Raw genomic sequence first — 20,294 nt, 5'->3', positions numbered from 1 at the left:
GCTACAAATTGTTCCCAGAGCTAAACCACTTAACATCTTGGCACTTGGTTGTTTTTAACTTTGCAACAATAGGCACTGTTCACTCCTCTCGATCTCGGGGTTTGTTTTTTTTTTTTTTTATTCTATAATAAAGCGGGAATACTGATGAAAGGCTAGTCACGGCTTCTCCCCGTGGTATCAGGGTGGTGGCATGTGATGATTCACATGGGGTGTGTTTGATCCAAGAAAGCCCAGCCTCTGCTTATTCTTCCTTTGTTCTGTCATCTAAGGTGGAAAGGCAGAGAGAGATGAGTTGAGATTTTCTTTTTTTTTTTTTTTTCTTTTTACTATTATTTAGCAGTCACAGAGCAAGATACATATAAGCAAAACAACAGGGAGTGGAATTCTTTTCTTCAGCACTGAAAATTACGAGTAAGAGAGGCCTTTGAAGTGGGAGATCTGTTTCCTGCAAAGTATGGCCATTTTATTCTCATTTGTGCATTATTCTTATCCCCCCGCAGGTCTTGCAGTGTATTATTTGCACTGCTATTGTGCTGTGTAGCCCTGCAGAGGGTCAGCATTTGCACTTGATGCTGTACAATCACGGAATTAAAAGATGGTCCCAGCCACACAGAGTTTAAATTTAAGCCAGGAGAGAACAGATCCAGCCAGAGGGGGATGAAAACAAATCCCACCAGGACGGTGTGGGTAAGCACAATAAGCAATGGCCTCAACACATCCAGCCTAAACCTTTGTGGACTTTTTCACAGGGAAAAAGTTTTAAGGAGGGATTTGAAGGGTGATAATTAGGTAACTCTGTTGATGCCACTGAAGTGCTCCCCATAAAGAAAACACAAAAGATGCTTTCCTGAAACTGTAATGAGCAAACCAGAGGTGAACAGCACATGCAGCAAAAAAGGGAGCTGGCCTTTTGATCCTGAAGGGAGAGCAAACCTGGAAGGTGGTTTAGGCAGGAGCTGGGCTTTAAGGGGGACCAGCAGCTTGTGCTCCACACGGGAGAGGACGGGGAGCCCGAGGAGGGGCACCAAGACGAGGGTGACACAAGCAAAGCAACAGGCTGGGCAAATTGTTTCCACAACAGCACTGTTGATACTCTTAGTGGGGGGGGGGGAAATCCAAGTGTGGGACACAGAGGGCTTTTCTCCTGGCTCCCATCAGTATGCAGCTATTCCTGACACGCCCATCTCAGTGCCGGGCTGTGCAGCACCTCCACATGCACGGCCCTTCCTCGCTCCTGCAGCTTTCCCTCTGTCCTTGCACACCCCCCCGCAGGATTTTGTAACTAATTCCCCCTCGGTTTTTCTCCTTACCTGTTCTCTGTTGCCGCTAAGAGAGTACAATTTCATTCCGGACCTGTATCAGTGCACCTACTCAGAAAGCTCACTGGAGGGACAGATAAAACCTTTCTAAGACAAAAGTCTCTTTTGTAACAGTGTCCTGACTGTGACCTGGCGAAAGGGAGCGCGTTCACCCGCACGTGCTCACGTTGCTACCCCTGGCTGGGCACTTACCTGTTCCTTGAGCTCGGCGAGCTGACTGGAAAGCTGTTTCACAAGGCTCATGGTCGACTCCAGCCTCTCTTGCAGGTTCCTGATTTCGTTCTGCTCACTGTCGCCTTCGTTGCTAACCAGGGACATGGCTCTCATCCGAGGGAACCAGTCCAAATTCTTCTCCTACATGGGTATTAGAAAAATGAGCCGTGTTAGTAGGGGGTTTATGCAGTGCTGAGACCAGAGAATGAAAACTCAGGACTTCTACTCAGTGGATGACACAAAACAAATGAGCTTAAGCAGTAAATTCAGGAAGTATTTCACACAAGCTTTTTTACTCTTGGTTCTCTGTAGCTCCAAAGCAGGTACCAACTGGAAAACCTCAGCTCCCCACAGCTGCACCTGTGTGGCAGCATGGGGGAGATGGCATGCAGAGATGCCCACTAGGTCAGCCCTAGGGAGACTTCTTTGGTTCACCAGCACCAGGAAAGCCTGAGTGCTCCCCATGCTTTGCTTCTAAGTGTATGCAGGGACACATTTCCCCACTGTCTCCTCAGCTTGGCTGGTCTCCATCTGTTTCGGCTGTCCTTGCAGCAATGTCAGGGAGACAACACCAGGAAAACAAGATGAGTCCTCTCCAGACCGGCCTCCAGGCTCATGCCTGATGCAAGAGCAGAGGAACTTCGATTCAGCTGCCCACAGTGGAAGGTCTGGGAAGGCTCCTGGGAATGGCTTAGGCTTCCACGTGCTATTCAGACTGTGTATATCTCAGGTAAATGCAAGCACAACCCCACTGCCAAGGGTTAAGTTAACCTGCTAAGGACCAAGCACTGCATGGAACAGCACTGAACTGGGGTGTTTCTCAATCCATGGACTCAGGCTACAGATTCAGTCATGCTAAAACCCCTGTGAATAGATGACATGAGTCAGGAAGGTGCTGTGCATCTGTATGAGCCTGAACTGTCTCCATAGCTCAGGGGCACGGATATTTGTGTTGCAAAGCTTGACAGAAGGAGGAGATGGAAGGGTGCAAGACTAAGAGGAGTGGCAGCCACGTGGCCAGCAACCCTCTCTGCCTGGAGGCACGAGACAAGGGAAACAGGTCCTGCACCAATGCACCTCTGCCCTCCACCTTGGGGGCAGTGGGAGGATGTGGTTAGGTCATATGCACTGTGTTTTGCAACGGGCCTCTACAGACACAGGCACTTGACAGCTTGAGATGAGGCACAGAACGAGCTGGAAGTGTTTCTTCCAGTCCCCTGAGCTGCGAATGGCCCCACGCAAACAGCCCTCTTCCTGGAGGAGTAAAAAGGAGTTCTTTCCCAAAGTCCACCCAGAAAACTCCTGGAAGGCAAGAGCTGTGCTACTTATTTTGCCCAGATATTTGGTGAAGTTTTAAGTGCATCAAAACTTGTTGCAGCCTTAGATTTTGCTGCTATTTTTTTTTTCCCTCTATGAAAACAGAAAAGCCAGCGATGATCCTGCAGCATTCACAGCTGGGCAGCCCAGGGCAGTTGCACACGAGCGGGGTCCAGGCAGGCCTGGCCTGGCCGAGCTGTGAGCCCAGGGACACACCAAATGAGCACGGCTTTATTGTGCTTCCAGAAAAATGTCCTTTCAGCTCTGTAGTGCCCCTGATCACCAAACTCTCCTCTCCTACAGCAATGTGATTTAGAAACAACCAAGCTAAGCCTCGGGAAACATGGAGGCACTTATGGCATTCATGTTTCTCCACTACTGGCATTATCTCGGTCCCCTCGGACAGCCCGGACAAGACCAAATGCAAAAACCAAAGTTGGTACGACTTCAGCTTTTTTTCCTCCTTTTTAACTCAAAACTTCTAAGGGTTTTTTTTTGCCTGGCTGTGCAACCTCTGGCCCTGTCACCAAACCAGGGAGGGGGCAGGTCTGCAGCCCAGGGCTGCGAGCCGTGAGCGCTGGTGGAAGGAATGAGGCCCCTCTCCTCTCCTCGCCGCCCGCTCCTCCGGCCTCGTGATCTCATTACGACAATTTACTGTGGTTACGCGTGATGCCATTTTCAATGGGTCATAACTCATTCAAATCAAAACCTGTTTTCACCAGCCCCGCTGGTGAGCCCGAGAGGAGCGCACGTGACCTTCCCTGCTGGATATCCCCGGCTGACACGCGGGGCGGGAGGCTCCTATTTCTGCTGCGTGCGCTCCCGCTTACAAGACCAGCATTCATCTCCCACCAGTACGCTCCTGTATTTATTTTAAATTTATTTTGGCCGGGACCTGGCAGAGCATTCATCACGTGCCCAGCGTCAAGCACAGGTGTACTCATTTACACTAAGCTTAGTTTGTGCACGGTGACTTTCTGGATCAATGCCCTTTTTTTTTTTTTTTTTTCAAAATGTTTGCCAGCAAATCTGTCTGCCACTACAGGCATAGAACGTTAATTCAAGGCAGCTACAGAGAACAGAGCTGCACTTGTATCTGAATGTTTCCTGGAAAGCTCTGGTATCTGCACCCATTACAGCTCCTCTTGCTTGAAGCACCTGAAGATACCAAAAGCAAGGCCGCAGGAGCCAGCTGAGGGGCCAGGAGCCCTTTCAAGACTCAAAACAACAGCAAAGTTTCAAAGCCAGGCTGCACAGGGAGAGCAATCTGAGACTCCACCACTGCGGTTCCCCTGTTTGCCGAGAACTGCTGCCAGGATTGTGAAATGCACTTTGCTGGTTTTGTTTTCCATCTGCCACTCCTCCAAGACACAAGGCAGGGACCGACAGCTGCTTTGGAAAGATTTCTGTGGACTGACCCTCCACCACCCTGCAGCATCCAGAGGAGCACCACACAAATCCGTGCAGATGCAAGACATCCTGGCTCAGTGGGCTCGCCTCTCTTGAGGCACCCAGCGCCACCTGCTTCCTTCCTCCTTGGCACATCACATTTCCTGGAAAGAGGGATGACCGGGGGCGCGTGGAGGGCACACAGCACCTCTCCCCCTGCCACAGGTTGCCATGGTGCACACGGAGCAGATGTGGCTCCAGCTGGAATCCCCCCACACCACGTGCTGGCTCATCTCGGCCACCATGAGCCCCAGAGTCACGGGAGCTCAATGGCAGACTCCACTCGTTCCCGTGTGCCCAGCTTTGCCTTCCTAGAAATGCTGTGATAATCTCTTCCAGGAAAGAAACCCAGGTGTGGTTTAATTACAGACCAAGAAGATCTGGGCCTTTTCTTTTCCCAAGTATTGTAGAGGATCAAGCAAGGACTTGATCCAAGTTCCAGGAGAAGCTGATGGGTTTCCATGGACCAGAGACCTCATGAAAAGGTGTTACTGACTTCTACAGGTTTTCTTTACAGCAGAGAGGCAACAGGTCAACCACCTGCCCACTGGTCTCACTTGGTAGTCCCAAATGCTGTGTGGGGAGCAGGCAGAACTTTCCTTCTTGGTTCTCAACTGCAACACACATCTAATGAAATCAGTCCAGCTGTGTGTCTTTGTCATGCAAAATATCAGAAAGATGCAAAATTCAGTAGGAGACACATTCTAGCCTGCCAACCTGTCTCCAAGTTAAAAATACTTATCTAGCCTTCAACCAATAGTTCCATTATAGTGCACGCAGCAGGTACGTTCCCTTGCTGAACCACATGCTTTTGCCAGTCAATACTATCTTATTTTTTCACTGCATTATATGAACTGCAGGACTTTATTAAATAAAGGGCAGCGTGAAAATTAGCTCTGGCACCCAGCCCTGTTTGCTGAGCCTATGCCGCAAACAAACAGCAAATTGCTGCTGGGGGCAGAAAAACTTTTGATCACAAACCTGCCAGGATCCAGAAGGCAAATTGGGCAAGGCTCCTCAGCCGAAAATTTTAGTGATCTGCGAACGCTCACAGGGGAACACGCGCTCTGTGACGGATCAGCAACGGGAAAGCTATTTTTACCTCAAGGTAATTGCTTGCCAATTAACTGGAGGTCATTAACATGTTTGTACAACCCCAAACATTTGTTCTGGGACTTAAATGTTTACGGGCTCGGTCCAGGGTTCACCTTGACCAACTAACACCTTCAAGCTGTAAAACCCCAGCCTCCTCCGCGCTGCAGGTGCACTCCTGGGGTTTTGCAGGATGTTATCCGTCACGCCTCGGCCATTACTCCTAGAAATCCAACCGTTTTGCCCAGGATAGCGTTCGCTCAGACATTTTGAAGCCCGTCTGGAACCGAGAGGCAATTTGGAGGAGGAAGGCAGGCTGCTGGCAGGGAGCAGGGCAAACCTCTGCAAACAGCTGTCACGGGACTCAATCAACAGCCACCAGGTTAGTGTGAGGTGACACAACTCCAGCATTAATGAGCTTGCAGAGGGCGAGGTATGTGGATGGGACGCTTTAAAGCGCAGTATATGCCTCCTGGACAAATAATTAATCGTTAAAACGCACCGAAATCTTCTTTCTAAACAACCCGGGTTGAACGCAGTAATGTTGTTAGTTGTTACTGTTATTTCATCCTTGCGCAGGACAGCAGCCCAACCACGGCAGCCCACCTACGGATCGCAGCATCCTCCTGCTCCCCGCTCTTCCTGCAAGCATGACTTGTGCCTTGCAGAATCCCTATTTAAACACACATCTGTGTCCAGCCAGACAGGAGGGCTGCAGGGACAGAAAGGAGCTGCTGCAGCCTCCTCTCTCCCCGCCAGTTCAGCTGGGGGAAGGAAAAAAAAAAAAAAAAAAAAAAAAAAGAGGAAAAAAAAAAAAGCAGGTGGGGGCTTGCCAAAAGGCTGCGGGCCAAAGAGACTGCACACGAGCAGAGCAGACATTTCGTGTGGCGATCCAGCGTGCTCTGTCCTCCTCCCCCCCCCTCGGCTGGCAGCACTCCAGCGGGAATCTCAGCTCACCCGGGGTGAAACCTCTCTGCAAGGTACTCTGGGTACACGTAGCCGCGAGGTGCCGACGGCGAGGGCACATGCCTGAGAAAGCACAGGGCTTAGGGGATTTGCTACTTGTGTTTTCCGAGAAACCTCAAACCCTCCTGCTCGGAGCAAAAGGCTGCGCCTGCCTCCTGCAGTTTTCTGTGCAACTCCCCTTCCCTTCCGTGGGCTTCTCCAGGGGCATGGCAGAGCTGTGGGCTAATTCCTCCCTTCAGGAGAACATTGCCATTTTTTCCGGCTTTGCTAGCTCTGGTTGAGCGTGGCTGGAGAAGAGGTTGAAGAAATTCATTTAGAGAGTTTCTGTGCTTTGTATGAAGTCTCTCTTGAGCCATCCCTGTCCTGTTGGCACAGCCAACTGGCTTCAATCGAGCTCCCACGCTGAGCTGAATCCATGCCTCCGGAGTAATTGGCAGAGGGATGTTTCTTTAGGAGGTGCTGGTTTCACAGGCTAGCAGCGAGATGGATCAGCTGCAACCAGCAGGAGAGACTGGGCTGAGCCTTTAAAAAATAGATTACTAGATAACAGGAGGAGAAAATAGGTCAAAGAGTAGGACAAGGGGGATGAAGTCGAGGAGCAAAGGCAGCCTAAAGCATACTCTGAGATGGTGCCGCTGCCATGGGCTCCGAGTGCCACGGCACCATCAGCTGTGCCAGGCTTTCACTTCTCCAGCAGCCTCTACTGCAGTGACTCTCCGCGCTTTCCGCCCCGTGACCCCTTGTTGCAACATGAAAACAAGCCATTTCAGGACTTCCCTCCTACCTATCCACTAAAAAAAGCAGCCATGACTGCTCGTGACTCCTCCTGGGTTGTGACCTCCCCAACTGCACGCACCAGGGCAGGAGACGGGCCACCCTGTCCTCCAGCCCACCGTTCCCTGTCTCACATGGAATGTTCGCTCCCTGGTGACTCAGCGAGGTGAGCAAGACAGTCAGCAGAGGGTTTTGTTGCCTAACAGCAAGGCTGAGAATATGGGTATGCTGAGAGCCCTCTTTGCTCCTCAGCTGGACGGTCACTGAAGGGTGCAGAAGAGGAACACGGACATCAGTCACCATGAGCCAGGGGAGGTTTAGGCTGGGTATGAGGAAAAGGTCGCTCACCCAGAGGGTGGTCGGGCACTGGAACAGACTCCATAGGAAAGCAATCACAGCACTAAGACTGTCTGAGTCCAAGAAACATTTCGTTTGGATAACGCTGTCAGGGACACGGTGGGTTCTTGGGGGTGTCCCGCATAGGGCCAGTGGTTGAACATGATGATCCTGGCGGGTGCTTTCCAGCTCAGCATATTCTAAGATTCAATGATCACTGAAGGGTGTAGAAGGGGAGCATGGACATCAATCACCATGAAGGTTTGCCACCAGCACCCCGGTGTGCTGCCCTGGGCTACTCCTGGAGTTCCACCCCACAACACACACTCATGGGCACACACACGAACAGCAACCACCATAGCAGCCAAAAAAAAAAAAGCCTCCTCGAGTTTTGGGAAGACTGTAGCCTCTTTAGGGAGACTGCAGCCCCTCAAGTGCCCATTGGGGTGGTCAAACCCTGCTGCACCAGCGCTCAGAAGAGACAGCACCGGCCACTCCGTGGCCTCCACGGCCGAGGAGCGGCTCTGCCAGGAAGGTGGGCACAGCTTCACCCTCTGCCACCCCACTGTGCCCTCGGCATGAAGGCAAAACAGACCCCTGGCATCGCTGCTCTCCAGCAGGGCAGCCCGTGTGCCCTTTCGGGCGCGGGAATGAACAGACTGTTCACTCCTCTTTTCCGAGCCAGCACCTTGAATAAATACTTGAGTGCTGGGTACAAAGAGATCTATTTACTGAGAATCATTCTCTATGTCTGAAATGTAAATAAGTCCATCCATTCCCTTCCTAGATATTGCTGCCCATATAAGCAGAGAGGGATCAGTCCAAGTGACCTTTCGAAAGCTATTATTTTTCTGCCCAGGGACAGAGCCTGGTCCTAAAAGTCTGGAGTTATGTAGCTCCTGCAGCCACCTTAAAAAGGGATTGAAAAGATTTAAGCTATCGTGTGCTTTAGATGACACAGGGCAATAACCACTTTGTGATTTAATCACAGACAATAATAATTTGGTTCAGTGCATGATTCAGCTAATCCGCAATTTGATAAACGTTCATCCTAAACTACAAACCCAAATAGCTTTCTGCAAATCCTGTTTGACACTTTAATGTTAAGACTGTATTTGATAAGCAATCTGCGCTGTACAAGAATATAGGGAGGGAAATTAGGAATTGTTATGCATCCACGACAGTAATTCAAAGAAAATAAAAATAAGCCTTGGCAATTACAGATAAATCTGTATGCAACAAAAAAACTAATAGTTCTGGCTGGGTCTGTACTGGATTGATATGTTACAGCTCCCACAACTCACAGAAAAACAGAGAAACCTGTTTCCCCCTGAAAAAAAAGGTTGAAACCACAACAATGACCAACTATCTGCTTTAGCAGTGTCCTTGATGCATTTACTTTCATTTTAACTTGGCTGACTTTTTTGAGGGCTGCAACAGAACCTATCACTGTAATTCTGGGTAATTGTGAGTTCTTCAAAACTGATATCCAGGCCACTCAGTTATAAATGTCTCAGTGTTTCTGTATCAGCATTCCCACTTATGATATCCCTGCAAAAAAATTACGGTGAGGAACCACAATAAACCCCAAATTGCAAAGATTTTTCACTGATGCTCTCCAGGGCAGTTTCAACGCTCAGCTTGAAGTTCTGTAAAGGACAAGCACCCCAATATTTCTGCTTACCAAACACACCTAAGGAACCTGGCATTTCCAAAAGATGGAATCAATCATGAAAATAATTTTTCCCAGTCAAGGCCATAAGCTGGAATGTGCTCTCACACCCCTCTTGGGGGCAAGACATGTTCATTTCTCAGATGTTACTTTCTTCTGCTGTTTCAATTGCTCTCTGCCACTTTATCATAACCCCGAGAACTGATACTCTCCTCTGCAAATCTTCAAGTATCCCAACACCACCATCTAAAGCTAGGATGTGGTCCTTAATATTTGTGCCCTTAAAATAGATGTAATTACAGATTTGTGCAAAACATGAGTTTACTTTTCCACATTCCCGTGTTTTTGTGTTGTTAGTGGTTACCAGACATACTTTAGGAAAAACACTTCAGATTATTCATTTAAAATAACTAAATTATTTCTGATATAATCCCTGGATCTTGTGCATAATGAAACATCTGGTACGGAGATTAGAAAATAAATGTTCTTGGGTTTTTTTTTTTCTCCCCCTTCTCTTTTGTTAAACAGATGTTGTTGATACAAAACACAGAACTGTAAATCATAGCCTGCATGTGGACACAGACTGTCACTACCGAGCAGAAATTTACTGTGGCTAGATAGAGGTTTGAAACAGCCATGAATCACTGGCTTACTAACTTTATTCACGTGGGTATGGTTTCAATATTCTGACATTAAGTGCACGTCCTTAAAAAAAGAACCTTCTAATGGCAGCATGGGAGGCTCTGGTTTAGTTCCAGCTGTCTCGGTGGGGGAAGAACAGCATAATGTGATGGTAGTCTGTGTGCAGAGGAACCTGGCAGGTCTCTGTCTCTCCCCTCAGGTTGCTCCTCCAGTGTCCCCAAGCAGTCCTGTCACAGGAGAGGGGCTCAGCTGCCCACACAGCCCAACCACTGCCACCAAAATCACAGAATATGCCGAGCTGGAAGGGACCCACAAGGATCATCCATTCCAACCCTCAGCCCTGCACAGGACGGTCCCCAGGGGTCACCCCCTGTGACCCAGAGAATCATCCAAACCCTCCTGGAGCTCTGGCAGCCTTGGGGCTGTGCCCACTGCCCTGGGGAGCCTCTTCAGAGCCCAACCACCCTCTGGGGGAAGAACCTTTTTCTAATATTCAACCTAAACCCCCTTGACACAACTTCAGGCCATTCCCTGGGGGCTGTCCCTGTCACCCAGAGCAGAGCTCAGTCCTGCCCCTCCTCTGCCCCTGCCCAGGCAGTTGGAACTGCAGAGAGGTCTCCCCTCAGTCTCCTCTTCTCCAGCTGAACACACCAAGTGCCCTCAGTGTCCTCATATGGCTTCAAATCAAGGCTCTTCCCCATCTTTGTTGCCTCCTTTGGACACTCTCTAATGGCTCAATGTCTTTCTTATACTGTGGTGCCCAAAACTGCGACGACATTCAAGGTGAGGTCGCCCCAGTGCAGAGCAGAGCTGAACAATCCCCTCCCAGCTCTAATTTCATTCTCCTTCTCCTTCCCCTGCTGCTCCTGACATCGTTTCAGTGAATTCACCGCTGGTTTGCCGGACAGGCTCCCACCGAGCTGAACAGCAATGGCATTTCTGCTTCCCCTTGGCTGTGTCTAAAGTGACCAGAATTCCGATGCCTCTCCGGCCCCTGGCCGTTCCTACCCCCACACTCCCACACTGCCTGCACCAGCAGGGCTGGAGCTCCCCCTTCTCCTGTTCTCCTTTTCATATTGATTTTCCTTCACAAAACAGGCTGGCAGGCGCTCTCCAGACACTGAACTCCAGACAAAAGCAGGCGGCACGAATCCCACTGCAACGCAAACATACCCTCCAGGGCCCTGCTAGGGACATGGATGATGTCTGCTCCTCAGGGGCATACAGCTGGTGAGGACACCACCAATTTGGACCTGTTTCTGTCAATGTGCCTGCTGGTTTGATCCAATGAACCAGGGCCTAACTCCACGATTAGGCTGCAAACCACGACCTCTACTTCCTAGCTTTTGTAGCACAGGATTCAGGAGCATACTTGTTGAAATTTATGGTGGTGGGTTGTTTTTTTTTTTTTTTTTCTTTCCCCTCCACATTTAGTTTTAATTGTCTGGTCCTGTCACCTTGTATTTTGCAAGTACTGTCCATTTCCTAGCTTTAGCTCCAATTTGGTGTAACAGAATCTCTGGGAAATACAAAGACTCAGCTGGAGACTCGTTTTTCAGAAGCTCAGGACTTGACCTTGTTCTCAGCTTTGCACAGGCAGAGCTTTGCTGATTGCAGCGCGATTGTTCTGGCTTAGGATACTGCCAGAGCCAAGGCATTTTGAATCCTGATCTGATGTTCCTGCTTTAGGCCCATTTTGACTCTGATGTATTTTGCACACAGGGCAGTATGAAAAGACAACTGAAAGAACAACACTTTCTTCTGAAATTAATAAGAATTATCACCTATCACCGCCCAGAACTGCTCTTTGAAGTAACGATGCAATCACGCACGTGCCTTATATGTGTATAAAATCACAGAGCTTGTAGGGTTGGAAAAGACCTCTAAGATCATAAATGCACATACTTGAGTATCACTCAGAGAAGAGGAAAAAAAAGAATCTAAGTTTCTCTGTGAAGCATCTCTTGACAGAACAGCACCAAACAACGGCCACTTTCCAGCCTTATGGGCCTCAACACCATCAACCTGCTACCAACCTGCTCTCTGATCTCTTCCTCTGGTCAAACACTTGCCCATGGGTTGCTCTGCACATTCCTCTGCACATGCAAACACGATGTCCCAGCACTGGCCCTGTGGCAGGTCTGGCTGTGGCACAGCAGATCCCACAAGGTGCCACCTGCCCTCTGGGAAGGAAGCACAAAACACTTCCATTCCCTTTGGGAAGTAGGTGGAAACCAGTAAAACTGGGCCCTGAAGTTGAAACATCTACTCACTCAGGTTTGTGTCCACTGTGTGCTGTTTTCAGAGGCTGCAGGCACAGATCAATAAGAGGAAAAAACCACCACGCTACTCTGTGACCCTTTATCTGCCTATTCTGCATTTTCATTTAGCTTTCTTGCTTTCATTGTTAGGAAAATATTAAAATGGATTCTCTGTACAGATCTGCTTTTTCTTTTTTCCCACCCCCCCCAGCATTTAAATATGGTTTGCCCTGTTCAGTTAAACTGCATTTTCTCTTGAGAACAAGCAGATGATCGGTTTCACAAACCCGGAGTTACGATTTTCCTTCAGCAGCACCCAGCAAAATGAAAAACAGAAACAAAACATTTTAATCACATGTGTATAAAATACGCAGGGTTCATTAAATATGATTTAAAGTGGCCTGTTTGTTTTGGAGGCTCTTTAGAGCTCCTACTACCCCAAACTCACAGAAGTGTAATGTGATTCCTGATCTATTGAATTTTGGAGGATGGCTGTAGTGGGTTCCATTATACATAAATTGGATGCAGCCGATTTACAATCCCCAATATATACTTTTATCTCAAAATGCCCTGTGAGGCAATTGTGTAAAGTACTTTATCAGGGATTGTTGTTGGTAATATTGCAAGATTTCATGATGTAAAAAATACATCAATGTCATTTAAATTGAACAAAATGGTTCCCAGGTTTTTTTTTTTCTGTAGAGCATTTTTAACCATCTTCTCAACAAATTTGTTCAATAAATACTCTATGAAACAAACATTTTGCACTTTGTCCCACAGATGCAATTTGCCAACCTGATTGATTTCTTTCTCTACAACTAATCTGATTTCTTTAGGCTATATATCTTCTCTTTTATTAAAGATGATGCAATCTTAGCTTTTTATCATACACACATCCACCACGCTAAAAAGAGAGAAGATTCCACGAACTACCCTTGCAACCAGATAGAAAAAAACTGACACAAATCTCATAAAGCTGGTCCTAAAAGATAAATGGCACAATCAGACTAAAGTTACACAAATTCAGAAACTTATCCATACAGAGTAATACAGGCCCGTGGATTTTTCTTCCCATGACAGATACAGAAAACAAGTAACTTCATCATGTCTGTAGCACCTTGTAAATCAAGCTCACGCCAACGTTGCACCCAACCCCCCCCCCCCCAAAATCTTGCTGTCTCTGCACTGTGAGAGCTCAGAAGCAGAAATGCAATTTTTTTAGCCTTTCCCTCTTTTACATCTCGCAGAATCTCACTGTGATGTTTTGAGTCCAACCAAAGTCACGCCTGCTTTCTTTCAAATGGTGTTCCTGGTAAAGGCAACAACCTCGAACTCATCTTTCACTGCTTGCCCTCATGTCTTTGGGGAAACCCGTAGCCCTTCCCTCCCTCAGCATCTGCAGTTATCTGCCTTGGCTGGGGACAATTTTTCAGCCTCTCTCCCGCTCAGGCAGCCAGAAGCTTATAGTATACCACTGCAATACAAAGAACAGTAATTGTTTTCAAATGTTGCAATAATATTCTCAAACAGCACTGGAGTGGTTTGTGCCTGCTGCTTCTCCCACGGAGCAAAATCAAAATGAATTCAGCTGACATGTTTCGGGATCTGCTCATCACGCTGTTCCTCCGGGGTTCACCTCCTTATCACTATCTGCAATCCCAGTTAAGGCCCAATTTTCACCAGGCAAAGCCCCTACACGGCCAATCCCAGGAGAACTCTGGCTCTGCTGCTGCCAGCATTTTCAGCACAACAGTAGGTGCCCATCCAGTGCCTTGGAGAGCCTTTCCCTCATTTGGAATCACAGACTAAAGGTCTGCCCGCACGCAGATCCATCCCCAGCCACATGCTTCTTTAACAAAGGGATAAAAGATGGCTTTTGCAGGCTGCCTGGAAAGTTAACAGCTCCAGCCTCTGGCAGGTCAAGGCGAGAGCGTGGATTCCAGCAGGGAACCGCAGCCCATGTCCTGCCAGCAGCGCCGCTCGGCTCCAGGGCGCTCCAGCTGGAACACCTCCACCCCGTGTTCGTGGGGATGTGCAAAGCTTCAAGGAACACAGCCTCCTGTCCAGACCCCCTCCTCGAGTTTTTAAGGCCAGCAGCGAGCAAACAAACAGGAACCCGACTCGGCTCACTTATTTTCCTCAGCAAACGGAATGAGCTGAAGTTGGAAGGAGGACAAGGGGGCTGTGACTGCGCTGTATCACCAAGGCAGAACTCATCTTTGCAGCAAAATCAGCCTTTGAGGCCTAAATACTGGCCAACAGACAGGTGGCCAAATCTTTCAAACACGGAGGAAGTTAAGCTAAGCTTACAACTGAGCCACAGGGGACAAAAAGACTAATGATGGGTCATATCAAAACACTGATTCTGGACCTCAGGGGGGTATAAAAAGAAGCCCAAATCTCAATGAATATGCTTTCGGGGAGCTTTAGGCTCCACTCTGTAACTTGCAATCACTTTATAGCTTTGTACTGGGAAGTGATTTCAAAGGACAGAGGAAAAAGGACAAGGTTGTGTTGGTGCTGGGACCTGTTCCTCCAGGAGTTAACAAGAATGTGAGGGGCTAAACAAAGACAAGGGTTCTGTGAAATGGCACAACCATTCCCTCACCGAGGCAGCTGGGGGTGAAGGTTATCACCACACCCTCCCCACAGGCAGCAAAGCCGCCTCTGCTGCAGCACCTGCCGCTGATACTCATCTTTCTCCCGCTCCAGCTAATGGCATCACTTCTAGGGAGGCAGGATCAGATCAGATCCACGGTTTCCTGTTCAAGCGGCAACAGGATAATTAATTCTGCCTGTCTGAAAAGGCTGTATATAAACTTCAAGCCACTAAGACCTCAAGCTTTTAGGCGGAGGGACCGAATGAAGCCCACCTTTCCCTTTGTTCACCCACACCTCACACATCACCTGGCCGAGCAGGTCAGCTGAATTATTTACGGCAGAGCAAAGAGCCCGTCTCTGGGAGATGCAGAGCCCTTCAAGCAGAAAAGAAGATGCTCAGCTCTCTTGTTGAATAGGAGGTTTGTGCAAAGATGCAAAGTCCTCACGTGATGCTAACTTTTCATGCTTTGACAAACACACAAATGAGCAGGAAAGCAGCTAATTAGGCACGTTAGTGTGATTGCTTGTTTTATGAAGTGGAGAGGGAGGTGTTCAGCACTTTCCTGAGATAATAGCGTAGAGGCAAAATTGTACAGAGAAGCAAAAATAGCAGTGGACTACCTACAGAAATTATCATTATTTTTCAACAACAAAAGCAGCAATAGAAAAATAACTCATGGCAGAAAGAACAACAACAGTGCCTCAGTATATTCTGTGCATGTAAAACTGGATAACACTTGGATATGTGAGGGTAGAGGGACCTCCCCTAATATACCCAAGCAGTGGTTGGACCTGTGCAAAGCACAGTTCCAGCTCTATTTTAGTGACTGCATCACCACTCAATAGCTCTGAGATCCTCTGTGAACTTGAGCCAGGCCTTGATGCAGAAAAAGGACTTTCTCTGGGACCTGGTGCACCTAAACTGAAGCCACAGGGTCTGTGCCCACGTGAAAAGACACAGAGAGCTGCATTCTCACTTGCTCTTCTATTTTGAGCACAACAACAGCAACAAAACAAAACAAACAAACAAACAAAAAGGAGCAGTAAATCATCTATTAAGGCATATTTCTTTAATTGCTTATTTTATGAAAACCCAAGTGTAGACAAAACTAACGTTGCATTTCCTAGGAAATTAGCCTGTCTGCGAGACCTCAGATCTTATTTAGCAGCCGGCTTTTGTGCTCTTGGTATTACTGCCACGGTAAGTAATTACTCATAACGTGACACGCATCCTATCAGCCTTTTAAAAGCAATTAAGAAAAAGTTTCATTGCTTAATGATATGTACATACATCTCATCCTTGCAAGCTTCGCTTTGATAACATCTGCTGGTTTTTGGAGGAGAGCCAGTCTCCAAAAGTAAAATAACTCAGCCCTAACAAAGGGAGCATTATTAGCTTCCCAAAAGTTATAAACTCCACGCCCCACTCCAGCACAGCGTTTGTGTGCACCAGCCCTGTAAGGATTTTCAAGCCTGTGAGCTGCCAGATCAGGAACTCCACGTCGAATTGGAATTCATGATAATGAAGAAGCCTTAAAAATACAGCTTATCTACCGTGAGACAGTCGAAAAATCGCAGCTCACTCGTCCCTGGCAGATTGAGCTGTGGCAGCTGAAAGGGTCACCCCGATCAGCTGAGTGCTGATTTCATCCCACCTACGAAGAGGCAGCAGAATCAGTGCCGTGTCCTCTCCTCAACCAGCGCAGTTCAGACTGGCACGACTTCAGTGGCCATCAATTTGCACATTAGTACTCTGGGCTGTGAACTGCGGCAGCTCAGGAGCGAACAAACACGTCTCTCTGTCCTCCCCCCTCTGCTATTGTTGTGGTTAATTGCGACACAGGGGTAGGGTGGACATCTGGGGGAGGAAACTTCTTAAATTGCCTGGGATGAATCACCACCGAGTGCACGTGAAAAGCACCCGGAGCGTCTCCCTGACATCCCAAGTGTATCTCATGCAGCATTCATGTTTTACCTTGGATTGACATTTCCCTGGTTTAGGTTATTCTCTCTACCTGTCCAGTTGTTTGGTGATCCTCGGATGTAATAGGAATATCTACAGAGTAGAGATAAAAACTAGCAGGGAAATCTTTTGCCCTCAAAATTCAAAAAGATGATGGATAACAGAATAGAGAAACCCTGGATGTCGGAACTTTTTTTCTTCTTCTTCTCCAAAGAAGTTATATTTTAAGAGCAGAGGTCAACAGCCCTCTTAGTACATATTATTTTATTACACTCTTTGACAAAAATCGACAGCAGTAAAGAACAGCTTGTTCCACGAGCCCTGCTCCTCCCCTCCCTGCTGTCAGCATGCTCTTCTCCTTTCTGCACAGCACTTTTTCCACTGCCTCCACCTCCCCTGTCTGAATTCCTTTTGGATCTGCCTCCTCAAAACCTCCACGCCGTTTGCCTGGGGATGGCCACTGACCATGTCAGACATGGGGGGAGCACACCAGGGTCTGGCACCAGCGAGATGACTTCATGTTCACTAAACTAACCCCAGAGCAACCTTCCCCAAGGTGTGAGGGGACGGGCAGCCAGGCTCCTGACCCGCAGCTGTCAGGCTCTGCAGGCGCCACTTGCCTCACACTTGGGCTGTTTTGACAGTCAACTTGACAGGAAAAAAAAAAAAAAAGCCTTTGCAGGCCACGCACGGGTGTGCCAGGGACTGTACGCAAGCAACTCCAGCTCCAGGGGCGAGCTTGTCCCCTCTCCCTGCTCCTGTACCGGGGTGGGAAAGGTCACAGCCTCGTGGAGCGACTGTGGCCAGGATCTGAACCCTGGGAGCAGCTTGGTGCTGCCACGGGTGTCACATCACACCTCCGCTCCCGAGGTGGGAATGTGGCAAACGGAGGAGAGGTGAGGCAGGAGAGAGAGAGAGAGGGGATGCCAGGGGGAAAGGGCTGGCGCTGCCCAGCACACAGCATGGGCACAATGACAACTATTGTGAGGCTTCTCAATGGCTCACTTGGCACCGTTCCCAGGGCTGCTTTTGAATTTAACACCCACTTCTGGGTAGCTAATAGAGAAAGAAGGCAAAAACACGAGGCTGGAGGTAGGAAGAACAGAAACAGCAGCATAGGCTCAAGGGAGCACTAATTTCAGCTCAATTTTCAAGCTTCAGTATTTAAAAACAACGAACAAAACAACTGGAATGTTTCAGATGGAGAATGCATTTTTCCCTCCATGACACAGAAATGGTCATAATATTTGCTAAATACTTCTTCTATTTAATAATATAAACCAAAAACAAATATACATAAAAAATGATGACACCTTCAAAAAACTGAAGATACAGCAAGTTAAGATCTATTGTCACATGACCAATGCCAGGTCATTGCTGTGCCACAGAAGTGCTTTTAAAAGAACTGAATGGCAAGACCACTGTTCAGAACCTCAGGCTGGTGCTGCTCAACCTTCTGCTTCATCCTTGTAACGCTGATGGGAATAAAAAGTTCATGGTCCCAATGACCACGATGGAGAACAGAACCTTTAATTTCCCACCAAAGACTGCCTTGCTTTAGAGGGATAGTCTAATTCATGACAGTATCCTTTACTCTTAGGAGCATAGGCTGGTTTCAGAGCAGTTTTCTCAACTGAGGAGTTATGTAATTGCACCAATTACATCCAATTACATAATTAGAGTAAATAAGTAATAATATAATTAGGTGCTGTAATTATGTAGTTATGACAGGTAGCACACTAATGCTGATAAAAGCCATTATGAAACTTGCTAGGAACTGTGGACAGAGCACTCAAGAACAAAACTTTTAGGGCTGCGTTTGCTCAAGTCTTTCATTCTTCCAGTGGGCAAAATAATTAATTTAATTGCTATGCCAATAGCCTTTTAGTTTTGCAAATTAATGGAGGCACAAATCACAGGCTAATTCATATATGTTTTGCTGCAAAAAAATTCAGTAACTAATCATCTACATTTTTTTTTTAACCTCCATTTCTCCATTTACAGCTACTAAAGCTGAGGTGAGATGTGTGTGTACAAATTACACCTCTCAAAAACGAAGTCTAAAAATCTGGACATCAACCTTCATTGTTCCAGCTATGGCACTAAATTGTCTCCTCTGACACAGGGAACATTCAAAGATTGCTGTATCAATGTAATGCAGGTTATGTGCATCTCTCTGGCTTTGCTAGGGATGGTGTTTCTGGTCAAATGGGTCAGATAAGCAGGAATTTCTTCTGCAGGAATGAAAATTCAATAGGGGAGTCATTCATGCAGCTTCTCAGACCAAATGCAAGGCATGTAGCCAGCTTTTCAAAGTTTCTGTCCTTCTGGATATCGTACAATACCTGTCTGACTTCATAAAAAAGGCCTGGAGAACAAACAAATAATAAAGCCTACTACCCTGATTTAATATTCATTGATATTTCACCTGATAAGTGATATAAGATAGTGTGCAAGAAGAATGGGCACCGCTGGAAGAGCTGAAGTGCTTTATTCCCACCAACATCTCCATAAAGTAACTGCCTGAAAAGCTTGAGGTGCATAAACTGTGGGCTGCTTTACAATACATTTTATGCTGGATGCTTTTTTTTAAAAGAAAGAGAGAAAAATTAATACCTTTCTTTATGAAAGCTGGAGAGCTACTGAGTACTTCTGTCACTGCTCAGAGTAGTATGTTAAGCACTGAAGCCAACATAGAGCTGGCAACACAGGCAACAAAATCACAGGCAACACCAGGAGTTTGCAGATAATGTCCACAGTCCAGATGAAGAAAGCAAAACTCCTCCGCCCCAAGGTCTTATGAGGCCAGAAACATTCAAGATAATGGAAATACCTCGAAACAAACCACCCTTGGAAAAGAAATGCAAACTTGGAAACCTGCAAAAATATTGCCTTTCGAGTGAGGGGTGTGTAAAACATCTCCTACATGTTTCTTTTCCCCTTCTTGAATGAGAAAACTGGAGAAGTGAACTATGATGCATAAAAGACTCCCTTCCATTTCAGCACCCAGCCTTTCAAATAATATTCCAAAAGAAGAAAACCGCAGTATTCCTGTTTTCAATCAGTTATAGTATCAGCAAGCCTTCAAACCAGAGGCTTCTGGCTTCAAACCACTTGTTTGCTGGACAAAGGTCACACAGAAAAGACTGAGGGTCATAAAGAAGACAGTCATATTTTTGGGTTCTGATGAGGCTGTGCAATGGAGAAGAGAGATCATGAGAAATTGCTGATGCCTTCTCTGGTGCTTAGTTAATACTGATAATCATTCCAATGTTACTTTTTGCAATACTTTGTGAGACAGTAGAAGACAAGTGCAAATAATAATTGGTTCCTAACTACAGTTGTAGGGGTAGTGAGGATGATAGTTGGAGCTTAACTCTACTTCCTATTGAAGAAGTTACTGCAGCATGCTCCAAAATTCTGACCCTCTATTTAAAGATAGATCTGAGCCTTGAAGATTTGATTTGGGTAGAAATTCTCTCTAAGTAATCTGGCTGTGAAAACACAGAACTGGGGTTTGATCCATCAAAGCTACAAAAGCAGCCACAGAAGGCATTCCTAATCATAACAAAAACTAATAGAGTTAAGAGAGGTTTTCCAGAAGGATGAATCACAGAATTTTTGCAGCCATATTATGGTATAGTATGAAATATAAAATCTTATTCTGGTCCCCCTCGAAGAGGCCCTGA

At 47.1% G+C, this 20,294-nt stretch overlaps 1 protein-coding gene across 2 annotated transcripts in view; it reads right to left on the bottom strand.

Moving 5' to 3' along the window:
• Window positions 1-6: 6 nt before the first annotated feature.
• Window positions 7-20,294, bottom strand: part of ITPR2 (inositol 1,4,5-trisphosphate receptor type 2) — a 206,391-nt gene continuing 186,103 nt past the window's right edge. For both annotated transcript variants that reach the window (XM_027898520.1, XM_027898521.1), the window contains 2 exons: window positions 1,512-1,673; window positions 7-264 (listed from right to left, as the gene is read on the bottom strand). In XM_027898520.1, coding sequence (XP_027754321.1) covers window positions 178-264; window positions 1,512-1,673 — 249 coding nt within the window. In that variant the 3' untranslated portion in view covers window positions 7-177. The remainder of the gene's footprint in view (window positions 265-1,511; window positions 1,674-20,294) is intronic.

Source organism: Empidonax traillii, unplaced genomic scaffold (genome assembly GCF_003031625.1).
Source record: "Empidonax traillii isolate 1590-97213 ecotype Southwest subspecies unplaced genomic scaffold, ASM303162v1 scaffold601:size890739, whole genome shotgun sequence".
Taxonomy (NCBI): Eukaryota; Metazoa; Chordata; class Aves; order Passeriformes; family Tyrannidae; genus Empidonax; species Empidonax traillii.
Note: the sequence above shows the minus strand (reverse complement) of the source record. Positions and strands in the feature narration are given on the sequence as shown.